The 27,458-nt window shown below is 34.8% G+C and overlaps 2 protein-coding genes across 5 annotated transcripts; both read left to right on the forward strand.

Annotated features, from left to right (window-relative positions):
• Positions 1–1,858: 1,858 nt before the first annotated feature.
• LOC126976787 (cytochrome P450 4C1-like) lies at positions 1,859–11,049 on the forward strand. Of its 4 annotated transcripts, XM_050825381.1 has the most exons (9): positions 1,869–2,095; positions 2,166–2,275; positions 2,359–2,449; positions 5,134–5,319; positions 6,609–7,000; positions 7,553–7,621; positions 8,559–8,727; positions 9,500–9,673; positions 10,849–11,049. In XM_050825381.1, exons 1-9 carry the CDS (start codon positions 1,951–1,953, stop codon positions 11,004–11,006), a joined length of 1,494 nt encoding a protein of 497 aa, XP_050681338.1. In that variant the 5' UTR covers positions 1,869–1,950; the 3' UTR covers positions 11,007–11,049. The 4 variants fall into 4 exon arrangements, 3 of the variants coding, with proteins under 3 accessions (XP_050681338.1, XP_050681339.1, XP_050681340.1); XR_007731983.1 differs by lacking the exon at positions 10,849–11,049 and having other exon boundaries at positions 1,859–2,095; positions 8,549–8,727; positions 9,500–9,648; XM_050825382.1 differs by lacking the exons at positions 2,166–2,275; positions 2,359–2,449 and having other exon boundaries at positions 1,871–2,095.
• Positions 11,050–12,328: 1,279 nt separating this feature from the next.
• Positions 12,329–24,615, forward strand: LOC126976788 (cytochrome P450 4C1-like). The gene is made up of 9 exons (XM_050825385.1): positions 12,329–12,726; positions 12,799–12,908; positions 12,992–13,082; positions 14,648–14,833; positions 15,235–15,623; positions 16,374–16,442; positions 18,549–18,717; positions 19,771–19,944; positions 23,192–24,615. Exons 1-9 carry the CDS (start codon positions 12,585–12,587, stop codon positions 23,347–23,349), a joined length of 1,488 nt encoding a protein of 495 aa, XP_050681342.1. The 5' UTR covers positions 12,329–12,584; the 3' UTR covers positions 23,350–24,615.
• Positions 24,616–27,458: the final 2,843 nt, after the last annotated feature.

Consider the following 27,458-nt stretch of genomic DNA (forward strand, 5'->3'; position numbering starts at 1 on the left):
TATTTGATGACGCGTTTTTTGTGTTTCAAACCCAGATTTTATTTCTGCTGAAAATTAAAGGAATGAAAGTTATAAGTAAATTATTTGATAATTAGATTAATTTTTAAGTTTTCTCAATTCATATTTTCTCATATTAACTTGTAAAACTTAACATCATATAAAAACGCGGAAAATAGAATTTAATTTGAATTACTATATCCAATGATTATTCTGTTAAGATCTCAACATGTAGTGATTAATGTAGTGAATTTATTAAAATAATGTAGTGATATCCTTTTATCACTGTTATTGAAAATGGCGCCCACATGCTCACCTTTTGGCGCTAGAACAAGACCACATTTAGGTGCTAAGAAAAAAGAGGTTTCATCGCAATTCCACACGCGTTCCGGTCCTTTTAGAATCTTGCAGTTTTTAGGTCCAAACAAAGCTGTGACTTCATCGAGCCATGAACCGTGATTATAATAATCTCTTTGATCTCAACGAGAAACATATGATTTAGCTCTACATTGATAATTGTATCAATGATAATGTCTTGTTACTTTAAAATTAAAAAACAAAAAACACTTATTATTATGAAAATTCGGTAATCTGTCGCACTCTATGCAACCACATGCATAATAAGCAATTCAACAGTACTTAACTTTTTAATAACAGTAAAGGCTGCTTTAAAAGGAGTGTTAGTAAAAATCTAAAGGAAGGTTAAATTTAGAGTAATTCACAAACACACACACACACACACACACACACACACACACACACACACGCACTCTCACCAAACCACACACGCACAAATATCATGTCTTATTATAAATATTGTAAATGCGTTATTAGATGTAAGTCCTACGAAATATATATTTTGTGATGTTTTAAATAAATAAATAAAAAAAATATAAGCTAATAAAAAAATATTCATTAATCCCACTTCAAAAATTGTACCTTGTATGATGTGACTACAACAATATAAGCCAGTTGTTGGACATACTTCATCTCTTCTTAAAGGTTATTTTTTTTTGTGGAAGAGAGGACAAACGAGCCTACGGGTCATGTGATGTTAAGTGATCACCGCCGCCAACATTCCATGCAATACCAGAGGAATCATAAGGTACCCACTCAGGCTCCTTGAAAACCGTGGAGGACAGCCACATCCATTTTAATACAGTTGTGGGAAAGAGTAATAAAAAACAAATCATAGAATTATAACAAATCATATAATTATATTAGAATTAAATTATATATTAATTCTGAAAGTTAAAGAGTAAAATTCGAGCAATTAGTGAAAATCAGTGAAATTAATTGTTGTGCATAGGTCGAAGATCGTTCAAATAATTGACTAATAAATTTAAAACTAAACTGCAAAAGTAACAATCTTGCTTGTAACAGAAACTCACGACCGCGTTAAAAAAGGACGTATATGAAGAAAATTTTGAAAGTCAAAGTTCTTTAAAGTTCAGAGTTCTTTATTTGCCAGAAAAATTCACAAGTAAAGTTGTTACTTTCATTTTCGAATCAAAGCCTTTTCATGTTAAGACAGAACTTTATTAAAAAAAATATAAAATAGGTAACAGTTCTGTATTGCATTATACTACTCTGTGTAAAATTGCGGTTAAAGCAATGATGCATGCATTTCAATAGCACACTACGTGCTATTGAAATGTTAAATGATTAATGTGTGCGTAAGTGAATCATTTTTAAACATCGAATTTAGTCTAAGTAACCTATCTATACTTTTAAATATCATTGGGTTAAAGGTAATTTTTTAGATAAAAGCGATGCTTACATTATTATCCCCACTTATCGTACTCAACGATTACATTTTGTTCCGAATTGTACACTAACTAAAAACGATTGCTATTGGTACTTTGGCATAGTACAGTTGACAGTGAGAAAATATTGAGACTGACTCGATATACCTACTAATTAAATAGACTTTTGGTGAAATTAATTTTTAATATGTTAATTCTTTATTTAGTAGTTATTCTTTTTATTTTTTTGGTCGCCTTAGACCGGCTATTAAAAAATGAACAATTCGAAAAAATCCCCGGCCCAAGTGGATTATTTTTAGTGAACAATACTTTGGATGTGATAAGAGAACCTGGTCAGTATATAAAAAAAGTTTTGTATTAAAATTACAATTGTGAAATGCTAAAATGTATACAAATTTCCAGTTCGATTAATTCGTTACTTAACACATTTGTCAAGTAAATATAAAGATATATTTAGATTACGAGTTGGTCTCAAAAATGTTGTAATAATCTGTAATCCGGATGACGTTCAGGTAAATACTCATTTAGTACATAATATTATAATGAAATGGCGTCTATGAAATTATTGTAATTATTAAAAAATGTGTTTTTACAGGCCCTCATAAATGGATCTAAGTACAACGGCAAAGGGTTTGTTTACGACTTTAGTCGCCCTTGGCTTGGAGATGGATTGCTTTTGAGTGACGGTTTATATTTGAATTTAGATATTATATCTAACTTAGAAAAAATTGGAACTTACGAAATGCATTTGTTTTCGTTGCTATTACTGTTTCAGTTTTTACACGCTTTTTATTAGCTTCGCCTGTATGTGTGTTTGTTTATAACCAACTCATTTGGGCGCGATTTTGACCCATTTTTAACGGCCAGATTTCGTTCAAACTTCTTCGATTTATCGAGGACTGATAACAATACATGTATTTGTTAAAATTATTCCATTATTTCAATTTGCAAAATAAGATTTTTGTTAATGTGTATAATTTTTATCTATAGTCTTTAAGGCAGGAATCGATATCAATTATAAATTTTCTATTTTTAATTCGGTTTTCTATAAAAAGCGTGTTGTTTAGTTTTTTTTAACTACTATTTATTTTGGCGTGAAACGTCTTTAAAATCAAAAATTCGGGTACCAAGTCAGAAACTGGATAATTGTAGTGATCAGTGTTATGATCTTAAAGCTATAAATATGCAAATGTCGATCGGACAAAACTTGGTAGTAATAATAATTTTGTGCCATGGATGACGGGATAGCGTCGCGGGCGGCCGAGGTCATGGCTTGGGCGGAGAGGCGCTGAGTAAAATGAATCACCAGTGGGAGGCTACTTTGCACAGGAAGCCGGCTAGATTATGGGTACCACAACGGCACCTATTTCTGCCGTGAAGCAGTAACGTGTAAGCATTACTGTGTTTCGGTCTGAAGGGCGCCGTAGCTAGTGAAATTACTGGGCAAATGAGACTTGATATCTTATGTCTCAAGGTGACGATCGCAGTTGCAGTGCCACTCAAAATTTTCCAATAATCTTGAGCGCCGCTGCATTGTAATGGGCAGAAGGTCTACTCGCAAAATCGACAGCGATATATTCGGAACGATACGATAATAACCCGAATATATCGCACCTACCCTACTTTTACAAATGTTCGTATTTCATATCGTTTATCGTACCATCATTTTGATTTTTTTACGATGTAAGAGTGAATAAATTATGCGCAAACTGTGTATTATCTGTGCTATGTCGCTGCTAAGTGTCAAAAGTCAAAACATAGCTTTGGCGCTTAGGACCACGCCAGACTCTGCACCATCAATTTGCATCATTTACACAAAATGTAAATGATTCAAAAATTATGTAACGAATATAATTTGACTATTTAAAATTGAATAAATAATACAAAACTTGCGGATAATAAAATAAAAAAAAAGTAACTCAACCCTTCTCGTCGACTACCTATTTCTCAGGCGGCCATTTGCATTACTTTCTACGCATAAACAATCAACAAAATTACTTAAATTACTTGGTAGTAAGTAAATCCTGTTGAATAGTAATTCACATAATATAATTATTTTAATTTTATTTATTAAGTATGTATATTGTATGGCAAATATATCTATACAACTTAAACGATAGTAACAGCGATAGCCTAGGAGGTGTCGTTGAGATCATCGTAAAAGTGACGTTTTATTGTTTGTCGAATTCGAATATTCGTCTCTGACATTTTCAACTAAGAGTACGGTTAGGAACGATAATATCGAAAAATGTTTCGTTCATTCAATCATCGTTTCGACATTGAATACGATGTAACTAAGAGTAGGATTCGACACGACTAATGCTACGATATATCGAATATCGATTTTAGGAGTAGCCCCCAGGGCGTATCAATTACCATGAACGTCCTGCGCGTCTCGTCCCTTCTCCGTTGATTATTATCATAAAAAATTAATGCAGTCGGCGTTATCGCTAGTTTAAATTTTGTATAACTCATGTGTCCCTAGTGACAGATCAATCGATTCTTCTGTGCGTTTATAGAGTTTATTTAGGAAAGAAAAACTTAAATGAAAATATTAGATCAGTGATCTCGAATTGACGGAATACCACAAAGAGAGACATTTTAGCTGTAAACGCACAAACTTGCGTCTTCTTAGGGTTAATCTGGGCTAAATGGTGTCAGCCTCATTCCAAGACTATTCATAATATAGTCTTGAATTCAGACATAGCTTTGTTCCGGTTCTCGTCGATGCTATCCCGAGAGATGTTGGAACGGTCTGTGTAAGAGGCATACCCTGTCCTCTAGTCTGCATAGCAATGAATACCTACCGCTAATATGCAGAAGAAACAGTGTAGGGGATAGGACGGACCTTGCGGGACACATGCGTTTATGGGTTTTAATTGGAGCATGCATTGTCGATGACAACGTTGATGCTCCGATCGGCCAAAAAGCTAGTAACCCATTTGCACGACCTCTTGGAAAGCCCATTGGATTGCAGTTTCGCTATAAGCGCTTTGTGCCACACCAAGTCGAGGTCTTCGCTATGTCCAAACACACCGCCAACGCCTCTTTCTTCGACTAAACCGATAGCGACCATTTATGGGTGAGATTTGAATATAGATATAAATAAGCTAGCTAATAATCCTTAGCGTCTAGCAGACAAACGCTTCAAGAGTGTATCCGAGGCATGTCCGTTTAGCAATATATCTACAAGGGTTATGATCGAGTTATGGTTGAATGTGAAAGTTCGCAACACAAGAGAGAATTTTCGAATAGAAGGACGTTTCACGTTGAAACGAATGGGAGTAGCCACACAGTCGCAGCTGTTTGTCTTAATTAATGTTTAATTTTTCATTCAAATTGAAGAGTATATAATTAAAGTATTTTTCAGGAGTAAAATGGCACCAGCGGAGAAAAATTCTCACTCCTGCGTTTCATTTCAATATACTAAAAAATTTCTATTCCATACTTTTGGACAACTCTGAAATACTTTTGGACAGAATAGAAACTGAGGTTTCACAGCCTAGAACTGAGATACTAGACATAGTTTCAGACTACACTCTCAGATCGATATGTGGTATGTAGTGTACCTACTTTGTATATTTAATACGTTACATGATTTATGTGTTTGTAAAGTATATGAATTCTCCTCCGACCGATTTTATTTCATCTTTATATGACATATAGTCCAGTCATTATAGTAAGTTCACCTCGGAATTCGGGATACCCAGCTGTGAGTCTATAAATACTTGTATATTGACACCCTAAAGGTTGTCTCAAAACCTACATATGGTAGGGTGGGTGTACGCAACTATTAAATTTCAATGTCAAAGGTTACAAGAATCGGTTTTTTGCGATTTTTTTGTAAATATCTCATTTCCTATGGGTTTTTTGCTATTTGTATTTATTACCAATATTGTAGAATACAAAATTCTCTACTAATTTTGTTTGAAAAAAGTTTTATACGGTGAATCGTTTTCGAGAAAGAGGGCGGAGAGAGCGCGGTCACAGCATCACTTCAGGTAAACCGGTGCCTCCGGTCGAAAACGCGCCATATGTATAGTTGATGAACTATTGATACATCAATGATTATAAATATTTGACAATTTTTGTTAACTATTATATTATATTTTATCATTTGTTTACCTAACCTATCCACTTTTTATTCAGTATTAATTTGTTTAATAACACTTACCTGCCCATGTAATTGCAGAATTGTTAATGAAAATATAGGAATTATATTTGAATTTTAACCTAAATAATATTAATAACTTCTTACATGATGAAAAAAAAAAAACAAATAAATTATGAATTAATCTTTTTATTAAAAAATATCATTCAATACATTTATTTTTATTATAAGTAAAAAAATGGAATAAAGGGTACAAAAACTACAATTTATAATTTTAATCATCTTCTTCCTCTTCATCGCCGTCTTCCGGCTGCTGGTGAATTTCAAACTGGTCTTCATTATCGTCTTCAATGACATTTGTCTCAAGTTCTTGCATGATTTCGGGGTCAAAGGTTCCATCTTCGTTATGGTAGAGCATTGAGACAAGCTTGCAGCCCGCTTTCCTGCATCGCGAACCACAACCACTGTTGCAGTTGCAGAAAATTATATTTGACAAATCTTCTGGAGCAGGTAGTAAAATTGTCATGATAGGCTCCAGAAAATCGTTCCGCATTGCTCAAACCCATACCTGGAGTTCCAAATCATGCCCTAACCAAGTTTGAACTTGATACACGTTTGAAATGTTGATGTTATGTTTACGGTCATCAGTACTTAGAGGAATAAACTTGTAGCTATTGGTGCCAAATACAGATAGGTCTTGTTACTTAGATTCATATATATTTATTATATTACAGAGACAGCTATGGGCACAAAGTTAGATGAAGAAACAACAGATTTCGGAATTACTTATAAGAATTCTTTAAGCTCTTTAGGAACATTATCAGTGCTCAGGGCGCAGCGAGTTTGGCAGTATTCAGATCTAATATATAACTTAACCAGCCGAGGTCAAGAATTTCATAGTACATTAAAAACTACACATGAATTTCGAGACAAGGTAGTTAATAGACGAATTGATGATTTGTGTTCTAAAAATATTATACGTTTTGATGATGATGAAGATAATGATAGGGTTGAGATATATGGGAAGAAGAAGTTGGCAATGTTGGATTTACTGTTAGAAGCTGAAAAACGAGGAACTATTGATAGAAGTGGTATAAATGAAGAAGTGGATACTTTTATGTTTGAGGTAAGATTTTAAAACGCTTGAATTGAATTGAATTAATTTGAATTGAAACACAATAACATATAGCGCTATAACGTACAATCATAACAATATCACAGATACCTCATTTAACTTCATTACATTGTTGTTATGGAGTCGTAAAGCTTAATTTTAGGAGAAAAAGCATTGATGACTTAAATCCTGTTAAACCTCTCTTTTTTAAATATACCTACTGTGGAATTCCCCGTAAGACTCTTCACGTGATCTCAATGCATGAACTTCCTGAGTCAGACTACAAATCATGGTCAGCTTTAGAGAATATTGCCTACTTTGTAGGAAATGCCGATTTTCTTGAAAAACCTATAGAAAAAGCAGTGGATAACTTTTCCATGAAAACAGTTCGTAAGTCCAAAGATTCCTGGCCAAACAGAAAAAAAAACATCAGCAGCAAAAGACAATACTGGCCATTTTGAATACAAATTGTTTTATTTAGTGTCAAGAATTCAATGAATCTATTGAAATTATAAATATTACTTAACTATTGAGCATTATTTAACAGACTATGAATATTTTTAGGGACACGATACGACGGCGACAGCTCTTCAATTCACTTTTATGATATTGGCTAATAATCAAGAAATTCAGGTCAGCATGATAATTATTTCCTTATTTTATGGATTTGTTACTTCAAGAAGGTTCGTTTGGTACTATTGATATATCATGGCGCTGCAATGATGACATTAAATGAACACGGGTAGAAATACTATACTTGTGAGGATAAAAAGATTTTTTTTTATAATAATGGATGACTGTTTTTCGATTTTCCTACCTGTTTGTGCACGCTTATCTCATAAACGGCCAAACCGCCAACTAGCATCTAATGTTTGTTTCATTTAAATCGATACACAACAAAATAGGTTAAAATAAATCTACGAGGGAAAAGTTAAAAACATATTATGTCTGCTTGGCACTTGACGGCAGATAAGCGCTCTTCCACTGAGCCAACCGTATGGTTCATAAATCTTGTGTGCTTTGTTCGACTCTCAGGTTGTGGCTTCATCTACAGGACCTACTTTACAGTTGATAACCTGCTCAACCCCAATAATAGCATATTAAGAAATTTACTTGAGATGTCGCACTTTCAAATTTAAACAATTTCTTATCTTAAAAGTGATATCCCTCACTCCACTTCTGGGATTAATTAAATTAAATTGCATTCGCACGGTACCCGAGAAGTCAGCGAGGTCGAGTCCCGTTCGTCTTTCATAAAGTTTGGTTGCAAATTTAGTTTTATAAGCAAAATGTCTATATGTAACCATTATGCATATTTTTGGTTTATTCTCAGGTATAACTATAACACGAAGTTTATTTAAATTTTCGGGAGTGTATTTATTGGTATACTTAACTTAAAAGCATGATTCCTTCACAACTCCAAGGGAGTGCAGACTATTGGCTTCTTATTAATTTAATCTTTATATCTATCCGCGTTGCTGACAAACATGGTCTCGAAAGACACACAGAAGGATAACGAAGTGGTGCTAGTATATAAGTTAGGATAAAAAAGTCATAAAGATAATTTCAGGACAAAATAGTCGAAGAATGCAACGCAATCCTCGGGTCGTCTGATGCTTTACCTACTATGAACGATCTGACGCAGATGAAATACTTAGATTGTTGCATTAAGGAAAGCTTGAGAATGTATCCGCCTGTTTTCTTTATAAGCAGAACGAGTGATGGACCCATAAAGCTAAGTATGTTATTGTAATAATTGTACCCTGCCAACAAAATGTGGAATGATACACTTTTGGTTTACCTAATGAATTCTTCGCGAGTACCTACAATAAGTTAATCGACACCAATTCAGATCATATCGCATATCGGTAGCATGAATAAACGTACGCACCATTGGCAGCTACAGGCCGACACACACAATCGGACGTGCCCTCGCGTCACGTTGTTCAAGTTAACGACACTCAGCGGATCACAGATACTGGCGAGATCGTACAACCTCGGGCCGACACGGACGGTCCTACGGCGTCCGCGTCGGTTGGCGCATGCTTGCCTATTTGGCCCGTGTAGTTACGGGCCGTGGGAAACCGCCTTAACACTATTAATCCTCTACACCACTTTAGTTAGCATTTGAATCGACGGCTTTGTATTCATCGACTACTCTGTGGTGGGAGCCTTTTTTTTGCGGTTGGTTCTCTTTTAATTTTATCTTCCAAAGGCTTTTGTAGCTTTCTGTAGTCTAGTCAAGTTGTTCATGGTCCACCTCTTACTTCTTCCCCTATGGCACAAAGAAAACAATCCGCGCGTACGCGCCAAACTGCACGGCCGCCATCCACACGAAACTAAAAAACTGCAAACGCAATCGGCATCGATAGCCACCGATTAACGAGAGCTGGAACGATTCGTCATACGATCGATAAATCGATGTCTACAGGTTAATCGTCACGATATATCGGCACGTGCGTGGAGTTATTATTTTATTTCAATAAAAATTCAACAAATGATTATTTACAGATGATTATGAATGCCCGAAAAGAACCGATGTATCAATAGCGCTTCGTGAACTACACCTCAGAAGTGACCAATTCGTGGAGCCGTATAAATACAACCCGGATAGGTTCCTGCAGGAGCCGACGTGGCATCAGTTTGCCTATATACCGTTTAGTGCTGGTCCCAGGAATTGTATAGGTATTTTCTTATTTAATGAGAGAACAAGTGAGACTGTGCTTCAGCTAATAATAAGTGATCAAAGTTGCATTTGTGCAAAATCAGAGGAATCAGAAAAACGTTACCGGTCTCATAATAAATTCAGGGAACCAAGGAAAATAAAGAGTAAGAAATGAAGGGTCTCAAAATAAGGTGTTTCGCAAATATCTTTCTGTCAGAGTCTTTTCATCATCTTTTAATGTTCTATGGCATAGAAACACAGCGTTTTGTATCTAAAGAAATTGCACATAAAAACACTAGTTTTGTTGCAAGATTAACAGTTTTTCATATATTTTGATTCTCAAAATTGTTGCGTTGTTCGCGTTGCTGTTACTTCTAAACGGTATCGCACTGGTACATGTGTCATATATTTGTAATTTAATGTTAATATCTTTGTTTAGGTTTAGGCCTAGTCGGTTAGACGCAGAAAATTATATACTTTTTCTAAGCTGATAAACACAATTTGTTCGATTTGTTTAGCAATTACCCTTAACGAGATATTCGTGAAAAACTGTATCTATTTACCTGTTACCCTGAGTTACATTTAAGCTAAACACCCTTGGATGGGAGTTTTGGGATTTGATAAGAAGCAGTTTCATGCAAAAAACCAGCTTTTCCCTTTTTATTTTCGATGCGAAATGTCATTTTTTCTTATATGAAGTTGTTTCATAGTTCGTATGCATATTTTTAAGGGTATTTATTGCTTCCATGTATATTTGTATAAATGGAAGCAATAAATACCCTTATGAAACACATGTAAAATTGTTGACGTGCATTAGCAGGATCAATGAAGTTAGCTTTTTTAAAGAGGACCGGTGACGTATGCCACTTACACAGCTTTCAATTCTGCAACCTTACTCTTTTGATAAGTTGAGGCAGATAACAAGATGAGGCAGACATTCATACCACTAGTTTCGAAATGCAAATTCGGATTAACCCATTGAATAAGCTATCGCGTCCTACAAACCAAAACATAATTAAAGCACTTGAACACTACTGCTTGGTAGCAAAAAAAGTCATCGCTTTGGAACTGATCTTATACCAAGGAGCATTGCAACGATATATATTATACCTTCCTGGTTATCAATGTAATAACCCTGATCCGTGAATGAACATTTGCAGCTCTGTTTTATTTTTATATATCAAACCTTTTTCAGGTCAAAAGTTTGCTATGATGGAGATGAAGTTAGCCGTCTGCATGGTGCTACGCCGATATCGAGTGTTGCCTGTTACTAAACCCGAAGATATAATATTTGATTTTCATTTTACTTTGCGTTCTAAAGACCCTATTTTTGTGAAATTTGAAAAGAGATAAACGGCATCATTTGATTAAATATAATAAATGGTTATCAATTTTGGATTTAGTATTTTAATTAAAAAACAATACTTAACTTGTCTACGAATTCACGGACTTTCTACGTATTTCAGGAAGATCTAATTGAAACTGCTGTATATTGTTTTTCTAAAATAATGCGTGGAAATTAACACTAAATAAGTACTGAGGCAGAAGTTTTTATTTAAAAATGCAGTTGTAGAATCTACAATTTTTGTAATTTAAAGTGAATTCAAAGTTTGGTGTATTTTTGTCTCTTCAGTGTAAGTCTCTATTTAACAGCTTCGGTGGGAGATTTATAATCGAGATTGGATAGTTTCGTTGATTTTACGTGTAATGCTACTCTAATTTTCAATCGATTCTTCTGTGTTGCCTTCAGCTACCTGGTCAGGTCCATCCACCATGTCTTTTAAGTGTAATTAAATTCAAACCAGTGTAAAAGAGTCGCTGAAGATCGACGAAAGCAATGCCTCGTATAGTATTCTGGATTTGGCAAGTTTGAATAGGTAGCCTTTGGCATTGCGGCAATTTTGTGTCTTCCGATTGTCAGCTGATTCATCTCTGTTAACAAATGTGCGATCGATCTTGGTTTTAGTGTCAGGTAGAGATTGTCACGGAGAGAATTATTATCAAACTATCGTGATTTTTGTTCATTGATATGGCTTTCATATTCATCACCCCTCTATCCTACCCATCCATTAACTTTACAATTGTTATTCAGTTTGTTGAGCTACTTTAGAAATATACTTTTTCTAACAAAATTCCAAACTATTCTTTTACTCTTTTACTATGGTATCTGTCGGCGATCAGTGCTCATATGTTTCAGGCATATTCCTAACGGACAAAAGTTTAATCTAAACCTAAGTCAGTTTCAGTATGTTTAATTCACACACAGCATATTATGGAAACATCTTTTATCCATCCTGTCAAAAACTTTATCTAAGATGCCATCGATTTTTCGGCTAACCTGTATATTTTCGGGGTCAGGTCATAAAAACGGATTTTACACGATTGGGTGCGAATTTTTGAAACTTCAGTCTTATTTTTCGCTCTAAATTGACAGGACGGCAGGCAGGACTAAGTTTTTGACATTAAATCAAGGAATTATTCTAATGGGCCACCTCGTCTTTCTTCTGCTAAAAAGAAGTTTTTTAAACGCAATTGGTATGTTCCGTGTGTCATTATTAATCTATTCTCACCCGAATTTTAAATGTTTACACAATGTTAACAATTGCACCAATAACGGTTGAGACCGTACTTTATCTAAAAGAATAAAATAAATAGCGATAGCTGTTCTGTGATGCAGTGAATTGCAGTACAGCTATGTAGAATTGCAGTCAATATCCTTTTAACGTCACAGATAAAAGCTACGACTGTGTTAATATATTGTACTTATTTATAGCAATTGCTTTGTTCCCCACATCTTAGTATATTAAGTGTTGCCACTGTGGACTTACGCCAAGCAAAGCCCTATTGTTTTATTATCATTTTGAGTTTTTCATTCATAACATTTAATTCCTATAAGTTTGTGTATTTTTAAAAGTATAATTCATAGTTAGAATGTTTATTGTTTATTTAATAATTATTTTTGTTTTGTTGGTCATTTTGGACCGATTGTTAAAAAATGCGCAATTCGAAAAGATACCTGGACCCCGTGGCTTTTTTTTAGTGAACAATACTTTGGAGGTGATAAGGGAACCTGGTCGGTATACACAAAAAGTTTTGTATTCATCTTAAAAATGTGAAATGCTTTAATGTATACTAATATTTCCAGTTCGTTTATTTCGTTATTTATTATATTTGTCAAGTAAATATAAAAAAATATTTAGATTAAAAGTCGGTCACAAAAATATTGTAATAATTTACAATCCGGATGACGCTGAGGTAAATACTCATTTAGTACACAATACTTTTATGCAATGGCATCTATGAAATTATTGTAATTATTAAACAATGTTTTTTTACAGGCTCTTATAAATGGAACTAGGTACAACAGCAAAGGGTATCTATATGGCTTCATTCGCCCTTTGCTTGGAGATGGATTGCTTTTGAGTGATGGTTAATATTTGAACTAAATAAATACATAGGTATATTATATCTCACTAGGGAAAGAGTATTAAGTTGTGGAAAAAGTTTATTCGTATTTTATATAAAAACTCAGTGAAGAGTTAAATACAAACTCAGAAAAGTGGCATCTTTTCGAAGTGAAATGACCCGGTTCTAGATATTTTGGGACTTAATAAAAAAACGTGATAAGTAGTTTTTACAGTCCTCTCTTTATGTTAATCTGACACTGCCTTATGAATTCTGAAGAGACAGGAAATTGGAAGTTGCAAAGGTGCAAGGCTATGGTTATAATATGGTGGTTGTATTAACACGACCCACCAAACTATCTTAATTTTTAATGAATGTATAAAGATATGTGCTTTGTTGTTATATTGATGAAAGTCCACACCCTTTATGTTAATCTATTCTTGTCACGTTCTCTCAATTTCGTTGTTCAAATTTTTGACATTAGATACCCACATCGATGGGTCGGCCCAGTGGTAAAACTTCTTAATGAACAATTGCCCTTCCAGATTGACCATATACACAGCATTACCTTATTGTGAGTTTGCCTGGGTTTTGCCACAATCTCTGAAGTCTGATCAACCTTTGACCACGACCTTTTTAATAGGTTCTTGTCGTATGTGATCCACTTTTAATTACCAGCTATCAATCTCTTCAAAAAGGGATAGATTACGTAACGTCTCAATTATTTTGTAAAAACTGTTTTGTGGTCAAGTCCCAGCTGTTCAGCTATGTTGTAACTGATATGCCGATCTTGCTCTACTTTTACAAAAATGGCGTCCAATCTATCCGTTACAGGACGCTAGAGTGAGGTGCCTCTTTAGGATCAAAATTCCCGGATTGAAAACTGCATTCCGTCTCCAAGAAGTCACAATTATTTTCGTGAATTTTCGTCCCAATTTTTCCTTTTTGTAATACAACTAGCTGCCCCGACAGACGTTGTTCTGTAGATAGTAAAAAAACAACTGTTTTATATTTCAAAACATCAAAAATTATTTCGTAAATATGCTCCCTGTTCTTAGAATGAAATTGTTTCACAGCGGAACTGTCAAACCGTGCGTCACTAAATTCTCTCATAGAAAATATGTCCATACAAAACAAATATTGAAAATAAAAATATTTATGGGTCCCAAATCGAAATAAAAACTACCCTATCACTCAACAACATGAAGTAATCACCATTAAAATCCGTTCATTAGTTTAGGAGTCCATTGAGGACAAACATTGTGACACGAGATTTATATATATTAAGATTTTGAAATGTATTGAATTTCTTCATTAGATTCTCATGTTGAAAAAAAGAAAATTAAATGAAAAACTACTGGAAACCACATTATACTAATTAGTTTCTTTTTGAAACGTAACCTAGACAAATAGTAGCCAAAAATAATTTATTACATGTTTAAACACACTGTATGCGAAAGGACTTTTACTCCAACGGTTATTATTGATATTTACGAAATGCAGTTTATTGTATTTAGTGTGTCATTGCTATTAGTTATGATATTATTGATTTCAATTTAAATATCATAGGTATTTAAATTATTTTTCAGGGGAAAAGTGGCACCATCGAAGAAAAATTCTTACTCCGGCATTTCATTTCAATATACTTAAGAATTTCTATTCAATACTTTTGGAGAACTCTGAAAAACTTTTGGAAAGAATTGAACCTGAAGTTTCACAGCCTAACACAGGGATACTAGACATAGTTTCAGACTACACTCTCAGATCAATATGTGGTATGATTTTCGTTGGAATATTTAATTCGTAAGATAACTTATGTGCTTTAAAAGTGTATTAATTCTACGCGAAATTCCACGTGTATTAATACTACTATCGAGTTTATTTAATCTTCCAATACTGAAGATATATATAAACTGAATCTAAAACAAAAGTTATCTTCGTAAGAACAATGTACAAGAAAATGTATACAACAAATGTAAGAATTGTTGTGTACTTTTGTTCTAGATACATTTATTCCAGGATGTGTTTTACAAAACCTGACACCCAGAAAACCTCGAAAAATTAATGGTAATTGTAAATCATTACTGAGTAGATACTTAGATAAATAAACTTGTACCTATTTGTGCCAAATACAGATAGGACTTATTACTTAGATTCGTATGTATGTATATTTCAGAGACAGCCATGGGTACAAAGTTAGATGAAGAAACAACAGATTTCGGAATTACTTATAAGAATTGTTTAAGCTCTTTAGGATCATTATCAGTGCGCAGGGGACAACGCGTTTGGCAGTATTCGGATCTAATATACTACTTGACTAGCCTCGGTCAAGAATTTCTAAGTTTATTATATATAACACGTAAATTTCGTGACGATGTAATTGATAAGCGAATTGAAGATTTGTGTTCTAAAAATATAAAACGATTTGATCACGAAGACGATGATGTATTTGTGGTAAATGGGAAAAAGAAGTTGGCAATGTTGGACCTGCTGTTAGAAGCTGAAAAAAATGGTATTATTGATAGAAGTGGCATTAATGATGAAGTGGATACCTTTATGTTTGAGGTAAGACGGAAAATACAGGAAACCCAGGTATTAGATCAAACTCGTTTAATCTACACTTTTTGGTGTAGATATAGTTGCCAGAGAGAGATAGCGATAGATTAAATAATAAGTGTCAATCGATTTAAACGCTGTCCCGACAAGTGGATCTCTATCTAACAATTTCAAAGATTCAACAAGCAATTTCTTGTTGAAGCTTCGAAAGTGGTCATCGTGATGCAGCGTTGCTATCATCCTGCATCAGTTATGTTATAGCGGGGATGCTACGTTTGTCAAGGAGTAACAATGCTTCAATTTTGTTAAAAAAGAACGAAGCAACCCTTTTAAATTTTGTTGTGAAAGCTCCCAGTAAAACACTTTTTAAAAATTGACCGTGGAGTTTCTTCCAAGACTGCTCTGCACCGAGAAAGAAGGCACGAACTATTCAACCCAAGAGCTAATGTCTGGCCCTCTCCATAATCAGATCTCAATATGTTGGACTGCAAATTATGGTCGATTTAATAGAACATAAACTACTCTATACACCAACTTCCAGTTTCCTTACTTAGAAATCTTTACCTTTTCGGCATTGATCTTAAAAGCCTATGGATAAGCAAGGCCAAAGTCCAAAATGGCCATCTAGAGTATAAACAATGTTAAGTTTCTGCCGAGATTGCAATAAAGTAGAGTATATAAGTTTCATGAAGACTACTACTTCAAAATATTAAATTTTTACTACTTATTATATTTAAATATAACTTAGATAACTTCTAGGGACACGACACGACAGCGACAGCTCTTCAATTCACTTTCATGATATTGGCCAATCATCAAGATATTCAGGTCAGTAAGATAAATAAAATACGTATAATAAAAAATTAAGGATTTCTATATTTATCTATATTTGTCCATAATTTAATTAGGTAACATCTGTAAATCTTAATAACTAGCTGCTGCCCGCGACGTCATCCGCGTACATGCTTTAAAGCAGTAAAAATATTTTCCCTGCATCTAGCGTGATAAAAAAAGGTAGCTTATATTATGTAGTCGCGATCTTTTGTTGTTTAAATATGTAAAATAAGAAATCTATTTAGTAGTTTTTGCGTTTTGGCCGGACATATAGAAAAAAAAAATCTTTTAAAAGTATGTTTACTGAGCAGCTTTTTACGATTTTATTAAATAGTCGATCAGTATGGTTTGGAAAGTTGAATAAAAAATGTATTAAAACAATGTTACTCTTTTTTGTTGGAAAATACATATTATTAATTCTTCCAAAATTATTCAACAAATCAGATGATTCCAAACACCGATTTGAAGTTTATGTTTGCAGCTATAGACGAAAAGATACCTTTGTGTCTATTGAAATATGCGATTTGAAAAAGTTCAAATGAATCATGTTAGGTTAGATTTTCTTTATTAAATGCTTGTTTAGGTATCGTTCATCTTATATCAAGTATTGTCCCGATATAATACTTTATATAATATGATATAATACTATGAAGTTGCCGTTCTGCAGTACTGGCCATTTCAAATCAAAATAATTTTTGTTTGGCTAAGAATTCTAATTTGAAATTAATTTTATTTTAAAAATGGAATTCTTTTTCCAAAAGTAGTCATTTGTTTATTGATTACTGTTACATTTTTATCGCATTTCAATATTTTTCGTCATTATGGATGCGTTAAAAATTCGAGTAAGTAAGTAATATGAGTACTGTCGTGACAGCAACGCGGCATAAGCGGAACATCAATGACCGACGTTTACGCTCGTAACACTACAAACCAACGCACCACCTGTTATTGTTATTGGTTTGCTCGCTTCCGTTCTGGAAATTTCGACCTGAAAAATGAACCTCGCGGTTGTCCGAAAACTTTGGTCGTCAATGACGAATTAAAGGCGGTTGTGAAAGCTTTGAATAAGCAGCAGCTTTCGACGTTAGCGTCAAAACAATATTGGTCTATTTGCGTCAAATTGGCAGGGTAAAACAGCTTGACAAATGGGTGCCCCACGGACTCAATGATCGCCAGCGCGAGTTACGCGTCGAGACGTGCCTTGCATTGCTTAACAGACACACAAATGAAAGAATTTTGAACCGCATTGTTACCTGCGATGAAAAATGGATTCTGTTTGATAACCGCAAGCGCTCAGCATGTTAGTTGGATCCTGGTTCAGCACCTAAACAATGCCCTAAACGAAAACTTACCCCTACAAAAGTGATGGTCACAGTTTGGTGGTCTAGCGCCAGTGTGATTCATCACAGCTTCTTACCAAACGGGGTCAGCATTACTGAAGATGTGTATTGTGAATAACTGAACACAATGATGGACAAGCTGGCACATCTCCAACCAGCATTGGTCAATCGCTCGCCTCCGCTGCTCCTGCAACAACTCGCGACCTCATGCTGCACAGCAGACGGTGTCCAAGTTGCAAGAACTGGGGTTGGAAGCTCTCCGTCATCCGCCCTACTCACCAGACCTTGCGCCTACAGAATACTACTTTTTCTAGAATTTAATACCCGAGAGGAAGTAGAAAATGTCTTTGAAGAATTTGTTGTCTCCCGTCCAGCTGATTTCTTTAAGAAGGCATCAATAAACTGCCACTGCATTGGTAAATGATCCCATGGATATCCGCAAAAACAGGTGTCAAGAGATGCGTTGCCGACCTTTAAGGTGAGAGCCGATCTTGAAGGTCTCTAAGTCGCATCGGGTTCGGGAAAACAGCAGCCGGTATATTGAATTGGTCCTATACGTATTTACCTCATCGAGATTCTTTCGGTCTGCCTCTCGGAGTTGGAGGCTACCCATGCCAGTTTCTACCTCCGATGTTCACATCAGACATCTGCCGTAGTGAAAGACTGATATATGATCCTTTTTCTCACTCTATTTATAAATGATATAATATATACATGAATGATATAATTATGAAAATGTTTGAGAGTTTTTATTTTTCAGAACAAAATTATCGAAGAATGCAACGCAATCCTTGGGTCGTCTGATGCTTTACCTACTATGAACGATCTGACGCAGATGAAATATTTAGATTGTTGCATTAAGGAAAGCTTGAGAATGTATCCGCCTGTTTTCTTTATTAGCAGAACGAGTGATGGACCCATAAAACTAAGTATGTTATTATAATAATAGTTTATATCCCGCCCTCAAAATGAATTGTACAGAAAACTCAAAGAAAAGGCTGAAAGAAGTTATTAAATGATAATTATATTACCGTGTTCCTACGAGGGTGTAGTGAGTTGTTCTACTTATCCCAGCAGATGCTTAACAGCCGCTTTCAATAACGTATCTATTACGGATAGTTAGTTACGGATTCATTGCTGTCACCGTTTAATGACAAGATTTTATCTATGCATAGTTATCTATACTAATATTATAAAGCTGCAGTGTTTGTTTGTTTGTTTGTTTGAACGCGCTAATCTCTGGTACTACTGTTTCGATTTGAATGATTCTTTCAGTGTTGGGTAGTCCATTTATCGAGGAAGGCTATAGGCTATGTTTTTTTTTTTCAAAATTAGGAATCCGTAATAAAATTTCTATTTTGTAACACAAGGTGTAAAATCGAAAACCTATTATTGCGTGCGCTGCAAAAACTATTGACAATAGAACAAAATAATGTACAGGCTATAATATAGGCAATATTTTATTACTTATAAAACTATCGCGTGAATTATACTTTATATGGCAAAACAACGTTTGCCGGGTCAGCTAGTGTCCAATATAGTTATAAGTAGTCCAATGCTTTATGTCGATAGGTTATTGCAATGTAAGTAAGCGTAAAATGATAGATTTGTCTACCTCTGGCAAGTTAATCTAAGGATAGATAGGTTATTGAAAACGGCCGTTAGACTATATTATGAAGTCAACTTAGATCATTTATAAGTAGATTTAAATTCTGTGAAAATGTCAAAGAAAATATGTTTAGAACCAAATTCTATTCAGAGCAATTCACGCACAGAAACAAAGTGTCATACAAATGTGTAATGACATCAAAAAGAATTCTAAAGGTATCAATTTTGAGAAAATAAATGCCTTTTATGCCTTTTAATCGCGAGTGTAAGACGTAGCTTGTCACGCACACCAAAGTATTTTTCCTGGCCTGTTTTTGGCAAGAGTCTATCTAGACGTATAAATTATGTAAGGATTTACATATTCTTATTTTCAGATAGTTATGAATGCCCGAAAGGAACCGATGTGATGCTATTAATTCGTGTATTACACCTCAGAAGTGACCAATTCGTGGAGCCGTACAAGTACAACCCGGATAGGTTCATGCAGGAGCCGACCTGGCATCAGTTTGCCTATATACCGTTTAGTGCTGGTCCCAGGAATTGTATCGGTAAATATGTATTGATTTGATGATAAGCTATCTTTGCCGCCTATATGCAGTTGTTAGTCTAGAGGACTCAACCGACTTATAATAATAATATTGACACATTTTTACACAAATTCTGTTGCCCCAAATTAAGCATATTGCCTGTGTTATGGGTTACAAGACAACGATATATTTATTACAATATACTTTGCTTAAACATATATTAATACATATAAACATACATCTAATATATAAAATTCTCATGTGGCGGTGTTTGTAGTTAAACTCCTTCGAAACGGCCTGACCGATTCTCATGAAATTTTGAGTGCATATTGGGTAGGTCTGAGAATCGGACAACATCTATTTTTCATCCCCCTAAATGTTAAGGTAGGTAAGTGGTCCACGTCAAATTTTTTTTGAATTTTTTTGATTTTTTTTTTAATTTGTTTGTATATGAGTCAGCATTAAAGAATACATACAAGTTCAAATTTTCACCCATTTCCGATCAACAGTTAGTTTTGTATCGCGATTTCAATATCGGAATACAACGTTTGCTGGGTCAGCTAGTAAATACATATAAACATCCATGACTCGGAAACAAACATCAATATTCATCATATAAATGCTTGCACCTACCGGGATTCGAACCCGGGCCTCTAGCTTAGTAGGTAGGATCGCTAACCACTCGGCTATACAGGTCGTATAGCAGTACTATAGAAGTACCTACGGTCTTTTTGAAAACTGAAAGGAAGTCTGACCATAATATATATCTAGACTAGCCATAAATACTGAAGTTAAGAAAAAAATAATCTCTATTGCAAACAACACTTATGACTTTTATAGTGTGTGAGAGTAATACATCTCGGAGATTTATTTGGATTTAAAATGGGGCGTCACGGTGTTGGTATCCACCATGTTGTTTTAAGTCGATCAGTGCGCACAACCGGCGCGGGCGCTAGCTTGAAGACGACTGCGACTTCTCAATGAGCGCTCTACTGATGGACAATAATAACTAACTTCAATCACGCCACCGACAGTGACGTACACAGTGACAACTTCAAACACACTTTGAAAGTTGACGTTCGCCATCAGTTCAGCCCAATACACAGAGTAGAATATAATCATACAGGCCATATTACTTTTATTTTCTAATTCTCCGACATTCATATATAAAACAATTTAAAATATAAAAAGCTTATTCGAAATGGTCTCCATTGGCTGCAATACAGTCCTTTAAACATTGAGGCCAGTTATCAATAGAAGCACTCACTCTTTCCATGGGAAAATTCATCACTGCCAATCGTACGGATTGTTTTAGGGACTCCAAATTATAATGGCGTTTAGAGAAAGCTGTACTCTGTAAAACTGGTATGGAGTACGGAGAGTTGTAAAAATTGCATTTGGCTCCATACCTACATTGTGTAATGCAATCACAGCGATTCCACCTCCATTTAAATATCGCAAAATATTGTACAATGTATTGGCGCCAAAATGAGAAATCTCAATGAACAATCATATAAAAATGAGAGATTCCAAATTCAAATGTAATATTTTGTTTATTTTTAATTGTAAAAGTATTTATGGCCAGACTCAATATATATTATCAGTTCTATCTATTTGACCGGGTGTTATGCAGAGCAACTCGACTTGTCGGGATTCAAGTCCTCTATGGTTCGATCGCTTGGTGATGCATTGGGTGTGTCTTCTACAGCCTTTATCACTGGGAGTGTTCAGAAAATCTGTTGGATCTGATACCTGACTCCGAATCCTACCAACGTAAGAAGAAAAATCATCAACTTGACTATTTGGATATGTGGCGTTCCTTCATAGTGCATTTTTTTTTATGAAAATAAGGGACAAGACGAGCAGGACGTTCAGCTGATGGTAATTGATACGCCCTGCCCATTACAATGCAGTGCCGCTCAGGATTCTTGAAACCCCCAAAAATTCTGAGCGGCACTACAACTGCGCTCATTGGCCCAGTAATTTCACTAGCTACGGCGCCCTTCAGACCGAAACACAGTTATGCTTACACATTACTGCTTCACGGCAGAAATAGGCGCCGTTGTGGTACCCATAATCTAGCCGGCATCCTGTGCAAAGGAGCCTCCCACTGGTAAGTTTTCAAGACACTTTATTTATCAAAAAAACAGTTAAATAAGTAACATCAAAAAAGACGCGGCCAGTCACCTTAAAGGTCGCTTAATCTCACATGATTCATCGATAATCCTAATCATTTACCTTTCTGAAACCTTAATGAACCTTTTTTTCATCTCCTGGTTCCCTGTTTGTTTTATAATTTGGATATATTGTTTGAAAGAAAATTTCTCAGGCGAGCCAAAGACATGCTGACAATAGTTATGTTTAGCTCGGCGTGTTTCACACCACCTTTTAAAGAATTCTAAAGGAAGTTGAGAAAATTTATGCCTTTTACAGTATGTATCATACCCAAGGGTATATATACCTTCCTGGTAAGGTTTACCATTTAGTAATTTTAAAAGTCCTGACAAATAGCCTGATATTTAATAATAGTCTGGACTTTTTTTCATTTCAATTCTCGTAAAGATTGAAGACTATTTGATATTAGTTTATATCTAGTTTAATAACTTTATTCCAACTAATTAAAAATAAAATCCGGACAAGAGAGACGCCTACACGCATCTCCGCTCAGCCGCGCCGCTTGATCGCTCGACGCGGTACAAAATTCTATAGACAAATGAGAAATCCGGACTCTCCGCTTTGGTGGATTCCGGGCCTTAAAGTCTGTTCATTTCCGGATTAATCCGGACGGATGGTTACCCTATTTCTGGTTAGCAATAAGACGACAGTGATCAGTTATAGAACATGTGCTTCTTGATATATTATAGTATTTATTATATACTAGCTGACCCGACAGACGTTGTTCTGTATATAATAAATAAAATAATGTATTTATATGAATTTGTCAATAATATATCATAACATCAAAAATTACTTCGTAAAATATGCACCCTGCTGTCGTAATGAAATTGTTTCACAGCAGAACTGTCAAACCGTGCGTCAATAAATTCTATCATAGAAATTATGTATGGACACATCAAAGGAAAAACAAATTTGTTGTTTTTATTTAATTTAGCAGCATTTTCCTATTTATTCACCTTTTAAACCTTCTCTTGACTTCCACAAATAATTCAAGATCAAAACTAGCCAAATCGGTCCAGCAATTCTCGAGTTTTAGCGAGACTAACGAACAGCAATTCATTTTTATATGTATAGATTACACATTTTCCAGGCCAAAAGTTTGCTATGTTGGAGATGAAGTTAGCAGTCTGCATGGTGCTACGCCGATATCGAGTGTTGCCTGTTACTAAACCCGAAGATATAATATTTGATTTACATATTACATTGCGTTCTAAAGACCCTATTTTTGTTAAGTTTGAAAAGAGATAAACAGGATCATTTACTGCTATTCATAAAATATGTATCTGTTTTGGAGTTATTTAAAAGAGTTCTATACAATTTGTTGTTTTAAAGTGATAACCCTCACTTCTGGGATTAATAATTATACAAATTAACTCTGTAACCATAATTTATGAACAATGCGGGACTCGAACCAGCGACCTCTCGGGCTCCGTCCGAGCGCTCTTTCCAACTGAGCCAACAGTTCGATTACTCATGGGTCGTAAGTTTTGGTATATATTGTTCAAGTCTCAGGTTGTGGCTCCAACTCTAAGCATTAATTTACTTCTAAATTGGTTAGAAATGATTTTGAGTGTTCCCTAGTCCTAATATAGAGAATATATTAGCCAATATAAAAAGAATAGTGATAATATAAACATATTAGCCAATTTAAAAAGAATAGTGATGTACATAATGTCAATACTCGAAACAAACATAAACTCGCAATTCCATCTACTAGGCTCCGTAAAATTGCTAAATCTTTTAAAGTGGATTGTGTTATATTTTATAATAAACTCCCAAATGAAATTAAAATATTACCAAATAAAAAATTTAAATGTATCGTAAAAAATTAATTAACATCCTAGCCAAAACATCCTAGCCAAAACAAGGCCTATTATAATGTGAAGGATTATTTGAATGATAAAGATAGTTGGAATTAATGTCCCAAATTTTGTTAATGAATATTATTATACTCATTTGAATGCTATTGTAACTTTTGTACTTCATCCTGACTTGCACTAAATAACTTATTAAATTTTACAGTGAATAAAGATTTTGTGACTTTGACTATAATAAAAGATACCTTATACGATAACTTGATTGTCCTTACATACGGCTGTTAAGTGCCTTAATATCACAGGAACGAGAGAAGGAATGAAGCCAAAATAAACATCATTCCCTAACGTCTGTAATCCGTTAGGGCTGTAAAAAATTAAACCAATAATTAAAAGATAAGGTTATCTAACGAAACATTAACACGCAGGCAGATTTAAACTAGGGTAGTTATTTCCCAAAGACATGAATAATTATGGGGGTAATACAACATACTCACCCAAAACTTATAATATTTCAGGTAAGAAAATGAAGTCCTTAAAAAAATTATTCCTTGTGCTATTTTACGTTTAGTAGAACTAACAATATTGTAATAAAGAAGGCATTAAAATATGACGACCAATGAAAATAATATTATACCACCTAATTTAGTTATAGAATGTTTATTTAAATATAATTAAATTAATTGTATACAATTAGAAAGATGTTATATTTTATTTTAAAACTTATACATATTGATTTTTGGAGTTTACTCCTTAAGAATCGATTTTCATATAAGGCGCCCGGTATGAGTAAAATATGGATAGTAAAATCTGCTCATCAAAACGTCATAGTAACGTTTTTGGCGCGCATCATTTCTCGCGCACCTTTCACTTTCTTGTATTTGGAAGCTTTATAATATTATTGAAATAGATTTATGGTTATACATTCATAAAGTTAAGTGAAAATTCTACAAATTATGGAAGAAAGTGGTGTAAATACTAGTGCCGGAAAATCTGATAAGCACGTGGGTACTAAGTATGTTACAATTCATACATTAATATGACATGTATTGTATATATAAACATGTGTGCTTTATATTTATTTAATATTTAATTATCAATATAGTCGATACAAATTTATATGAGCTATACACATAATTAAATGTTTAATTTAATATGGAGAGTATATATCGCGCATTTCACGCCAAATAGACAATTTTTAACCTAACCTATTATTTTATTTTTTTAATATCTATATATTTTTTTAAATTAATACGCGTTTATTAGCTTCTGCTGTATGTATGTTTGTAACCGATTTTGTTTAGTACCTGTTCAAAGACAATCGTTCTTGAGCAGTAAACTCCAGTCGTGCGTCGGAGCTGACACACACACTTTTTTTTAATTCTCCTATTAGTGTAAAGTGTCAATGTGACAAGTGTTTCTCGCCGCCTCCGCAGTTCCGCCGCGACTAAGATTCATGCAATTGGATCGAAATATCGGCATCAGATAAATAAAATATATCTCGTGAGTACCCGTCATAATAAATACAATTATTTAAATCTAATTGGCTGTGTTAAAAACATCCTCTATCTATAGGTTTATACGTAATTCATACTTATATGTATTTGAAGCTTTATAAAGTGGACAACCTTTCTTGTGATTCCTCTGGTGTTACAAAAGAATTTGCACCGCAGTGATTACTAACAGTAATAGATAAGGTTTAGGGCTCCTTCGTAGATATTTTTATTAAATTTTGTAAAAAAATACCAGAGAACTGAGCACATTTTTAAGAAATATAGTAAAGCTTCTTTGACAAAGAAGGCTTACTGAAGTATAGTCACCAGTGGGAGGCTCCTCTGCACATGTCGGCTAGATTATGGGTGCAACAACCGTGCCTTTTTCTGCCGTAAAGCAGTAAGTAATGTGTAAGCATTATTGTGTTTCGCTCTGAAGGTTGCCCTATTATTATTATTGTTGGGGAAATAAGCTTTTTAGATAATATTTTCTCTGCAGTTCGATTTGTATCTGAATGACATCCTCCAGGTCTATGACCCTTAAGAGGCGCATATTCCTCAGTGGCCACTGGTGGGGTAGGTCCTCTGCCTGGATATTGGGGGCCTCGAGGCAACCCGCCCGCATTGCGGCGATGGCCGCTCGATCACATTCCAGATGGATGTGTTTAGGATCATCATGGGCCTTTTGGCAAAATTTACGTAGGGCGAATTTACTGAGGCCTATTCTTGACAAGAGATCTTTGAGTTTGCAGTGGCCAGAGAGAAAGACCGTAGCAAGTGAAATTACTGGGCAAATGAGACTTAACATCTTATGTCTCAAGGTGACAAGCGCAATAGTAGTGCCGCTAATTATTTTTGGGTTTCTCAAGAATCCTGAGCGGCACTGCCAGTCCAGCTCGTCTCGTCCCTTATTTTCATAAAAAAATGTCAAAGACACAAAAGATTTGTACTGAAACAGGGTTCGTGTTGAACTCTGAAGGATTTTATGATATTAAAACATAACCACGAAGGCTATGGTGGGATCTTATCTTTTTTAAGCCCCGCCAACATAATTTAATAAACAATAAATTAAACTAGGATCAATAATCAAAATGTGTACGATGTTTGTAACACGAAAATTGTTCAACAAAACAATTTTCGTGTTACCTTGAATGCTAAAAAATATCTCATTTCAAACATATAACACACCTTACATTACAACGAGGATCCTAACATTATAAAATAACACATATAAAATATACGAGGGCGGTACTGAAAATTTCGGGAATCAAGGAAGTGACACAACATTACTACACTGGCCTGCAAAAGTAAGTATCACACTTTTCAAATTAATTTTTTTTCTTAACTATAGAAGGTAGACATTTAAGATTAAAAACGTTTAATTCTTAGAAACTAAAATTATAAATTAGTAACATTTTTAACTTAAAAAAGATAAAACAATGAAAATAGACATTTTTAGTTTAGTGTAAAAAAATTCAACTAAAATGTATTAACTACATGTTATTTAATTTTTAATAACTGGTATTGCCTCCTCGAGCTCTGATTACAACTTCGAGCCGGTTTGGCATACTGAACACTTGGTTTCGGAGCCGATGTTGGGGAATATTCTTCTACCAGGGCCTGCTTTAGTGCCCTGAGGGTAGTAGGTGGTGGTCTGCAATTTCTGACTAGCCTCCCAAGCTCATCCCAGGCGTGTTCAATCGGGTTGAGATCAGGACTTCTTGATGGCCAACTAATCACGCTGATACCGACCTCCTGAATATACTCTTGTACGATATGAGCCGTGTGTGGCCGGGCATTATCATGCATCAGCATCGATCCATCACCCATATTTGCTAAATACGGCCCTGCATACTCATTGAGAATCTCTTGAGCATATCTTTGCCAAGTGAGGGTGCCATTTTCTATGGCTACTAGCTCTGTGCGACCTTCTGAAGATATGCCAGCCCATACATGTACACTGCCTCCACCGTATTGGACTCTTTCTGAGATGCAGGCTTGAAGGTATCGCTCACCAGGTCACCTGCAAACACTTCGCCTTCCATCGGAA

The sequence above is a fragment of the Leptidea sinapis genome, chromosome 42 (genome assembly GCF_905404315.1).
Source record: "Leptidea sinapis chromosome 42, ilLepSina1.1, whole genome shotgun sequence".
NCBI classification, from domain to species: Eukaryota; Metazoa; Arthropoda; class Insecta; order Lepidoptera; family Pieridae; genus Leptidea; species Leptidea sinapis.

What these genes read in the sequence shown, in the direction of transcription:
- LOC126976787 (XM_050825381.1), top strand. Translation starts at nt 1,951, where the DNA reads ATGTTAATTCTTTATTTAGTAGTTATTCTTTTTATTTTTTTGGTCGCC. An exon ending in CACTCTCAGATCGATATGTG is followed by an intron (nt 5,320 to 6,608) that starts GTATGTAGTGTA and finishes ATTATATTACAG; the next exon opens with AGACAGCTATGGGCACAAAG. An exon ending in TGATGGACCCATAAAGCTAA is followed by an intron (nt 8,728 to 9,499) that starts GTATGTTATTGT and finishes GATTATTTACAG; the next exon opens with ATGATTATGAATGCCCGAAA.
- LOC126976788 (XM_050825385.1), top strand. Translation starts at nt 12,585, where the DNA reads ATGTTTATTGTTTATTTAATAATTATTTTTGTTTTGTTGGTCATTTTG. An exon ending in CACTCTCAGATCAATATGTG is followed by an intron (nt 14,834 to 15,234) that starts GTATGATTTTCG and finishes TGTATATTTCAG; the next exon opens with AGACAGCCATGGGTACAAAG. An exon ending in CCAATCATCAAGATATTCAG is followed by an intron (nt 16,443 to 18,548) that starts GTCAGTAAGATA and finishes TTTATTTTTCAG; the next exon opens with AACAAAATTATCGAAGAATG.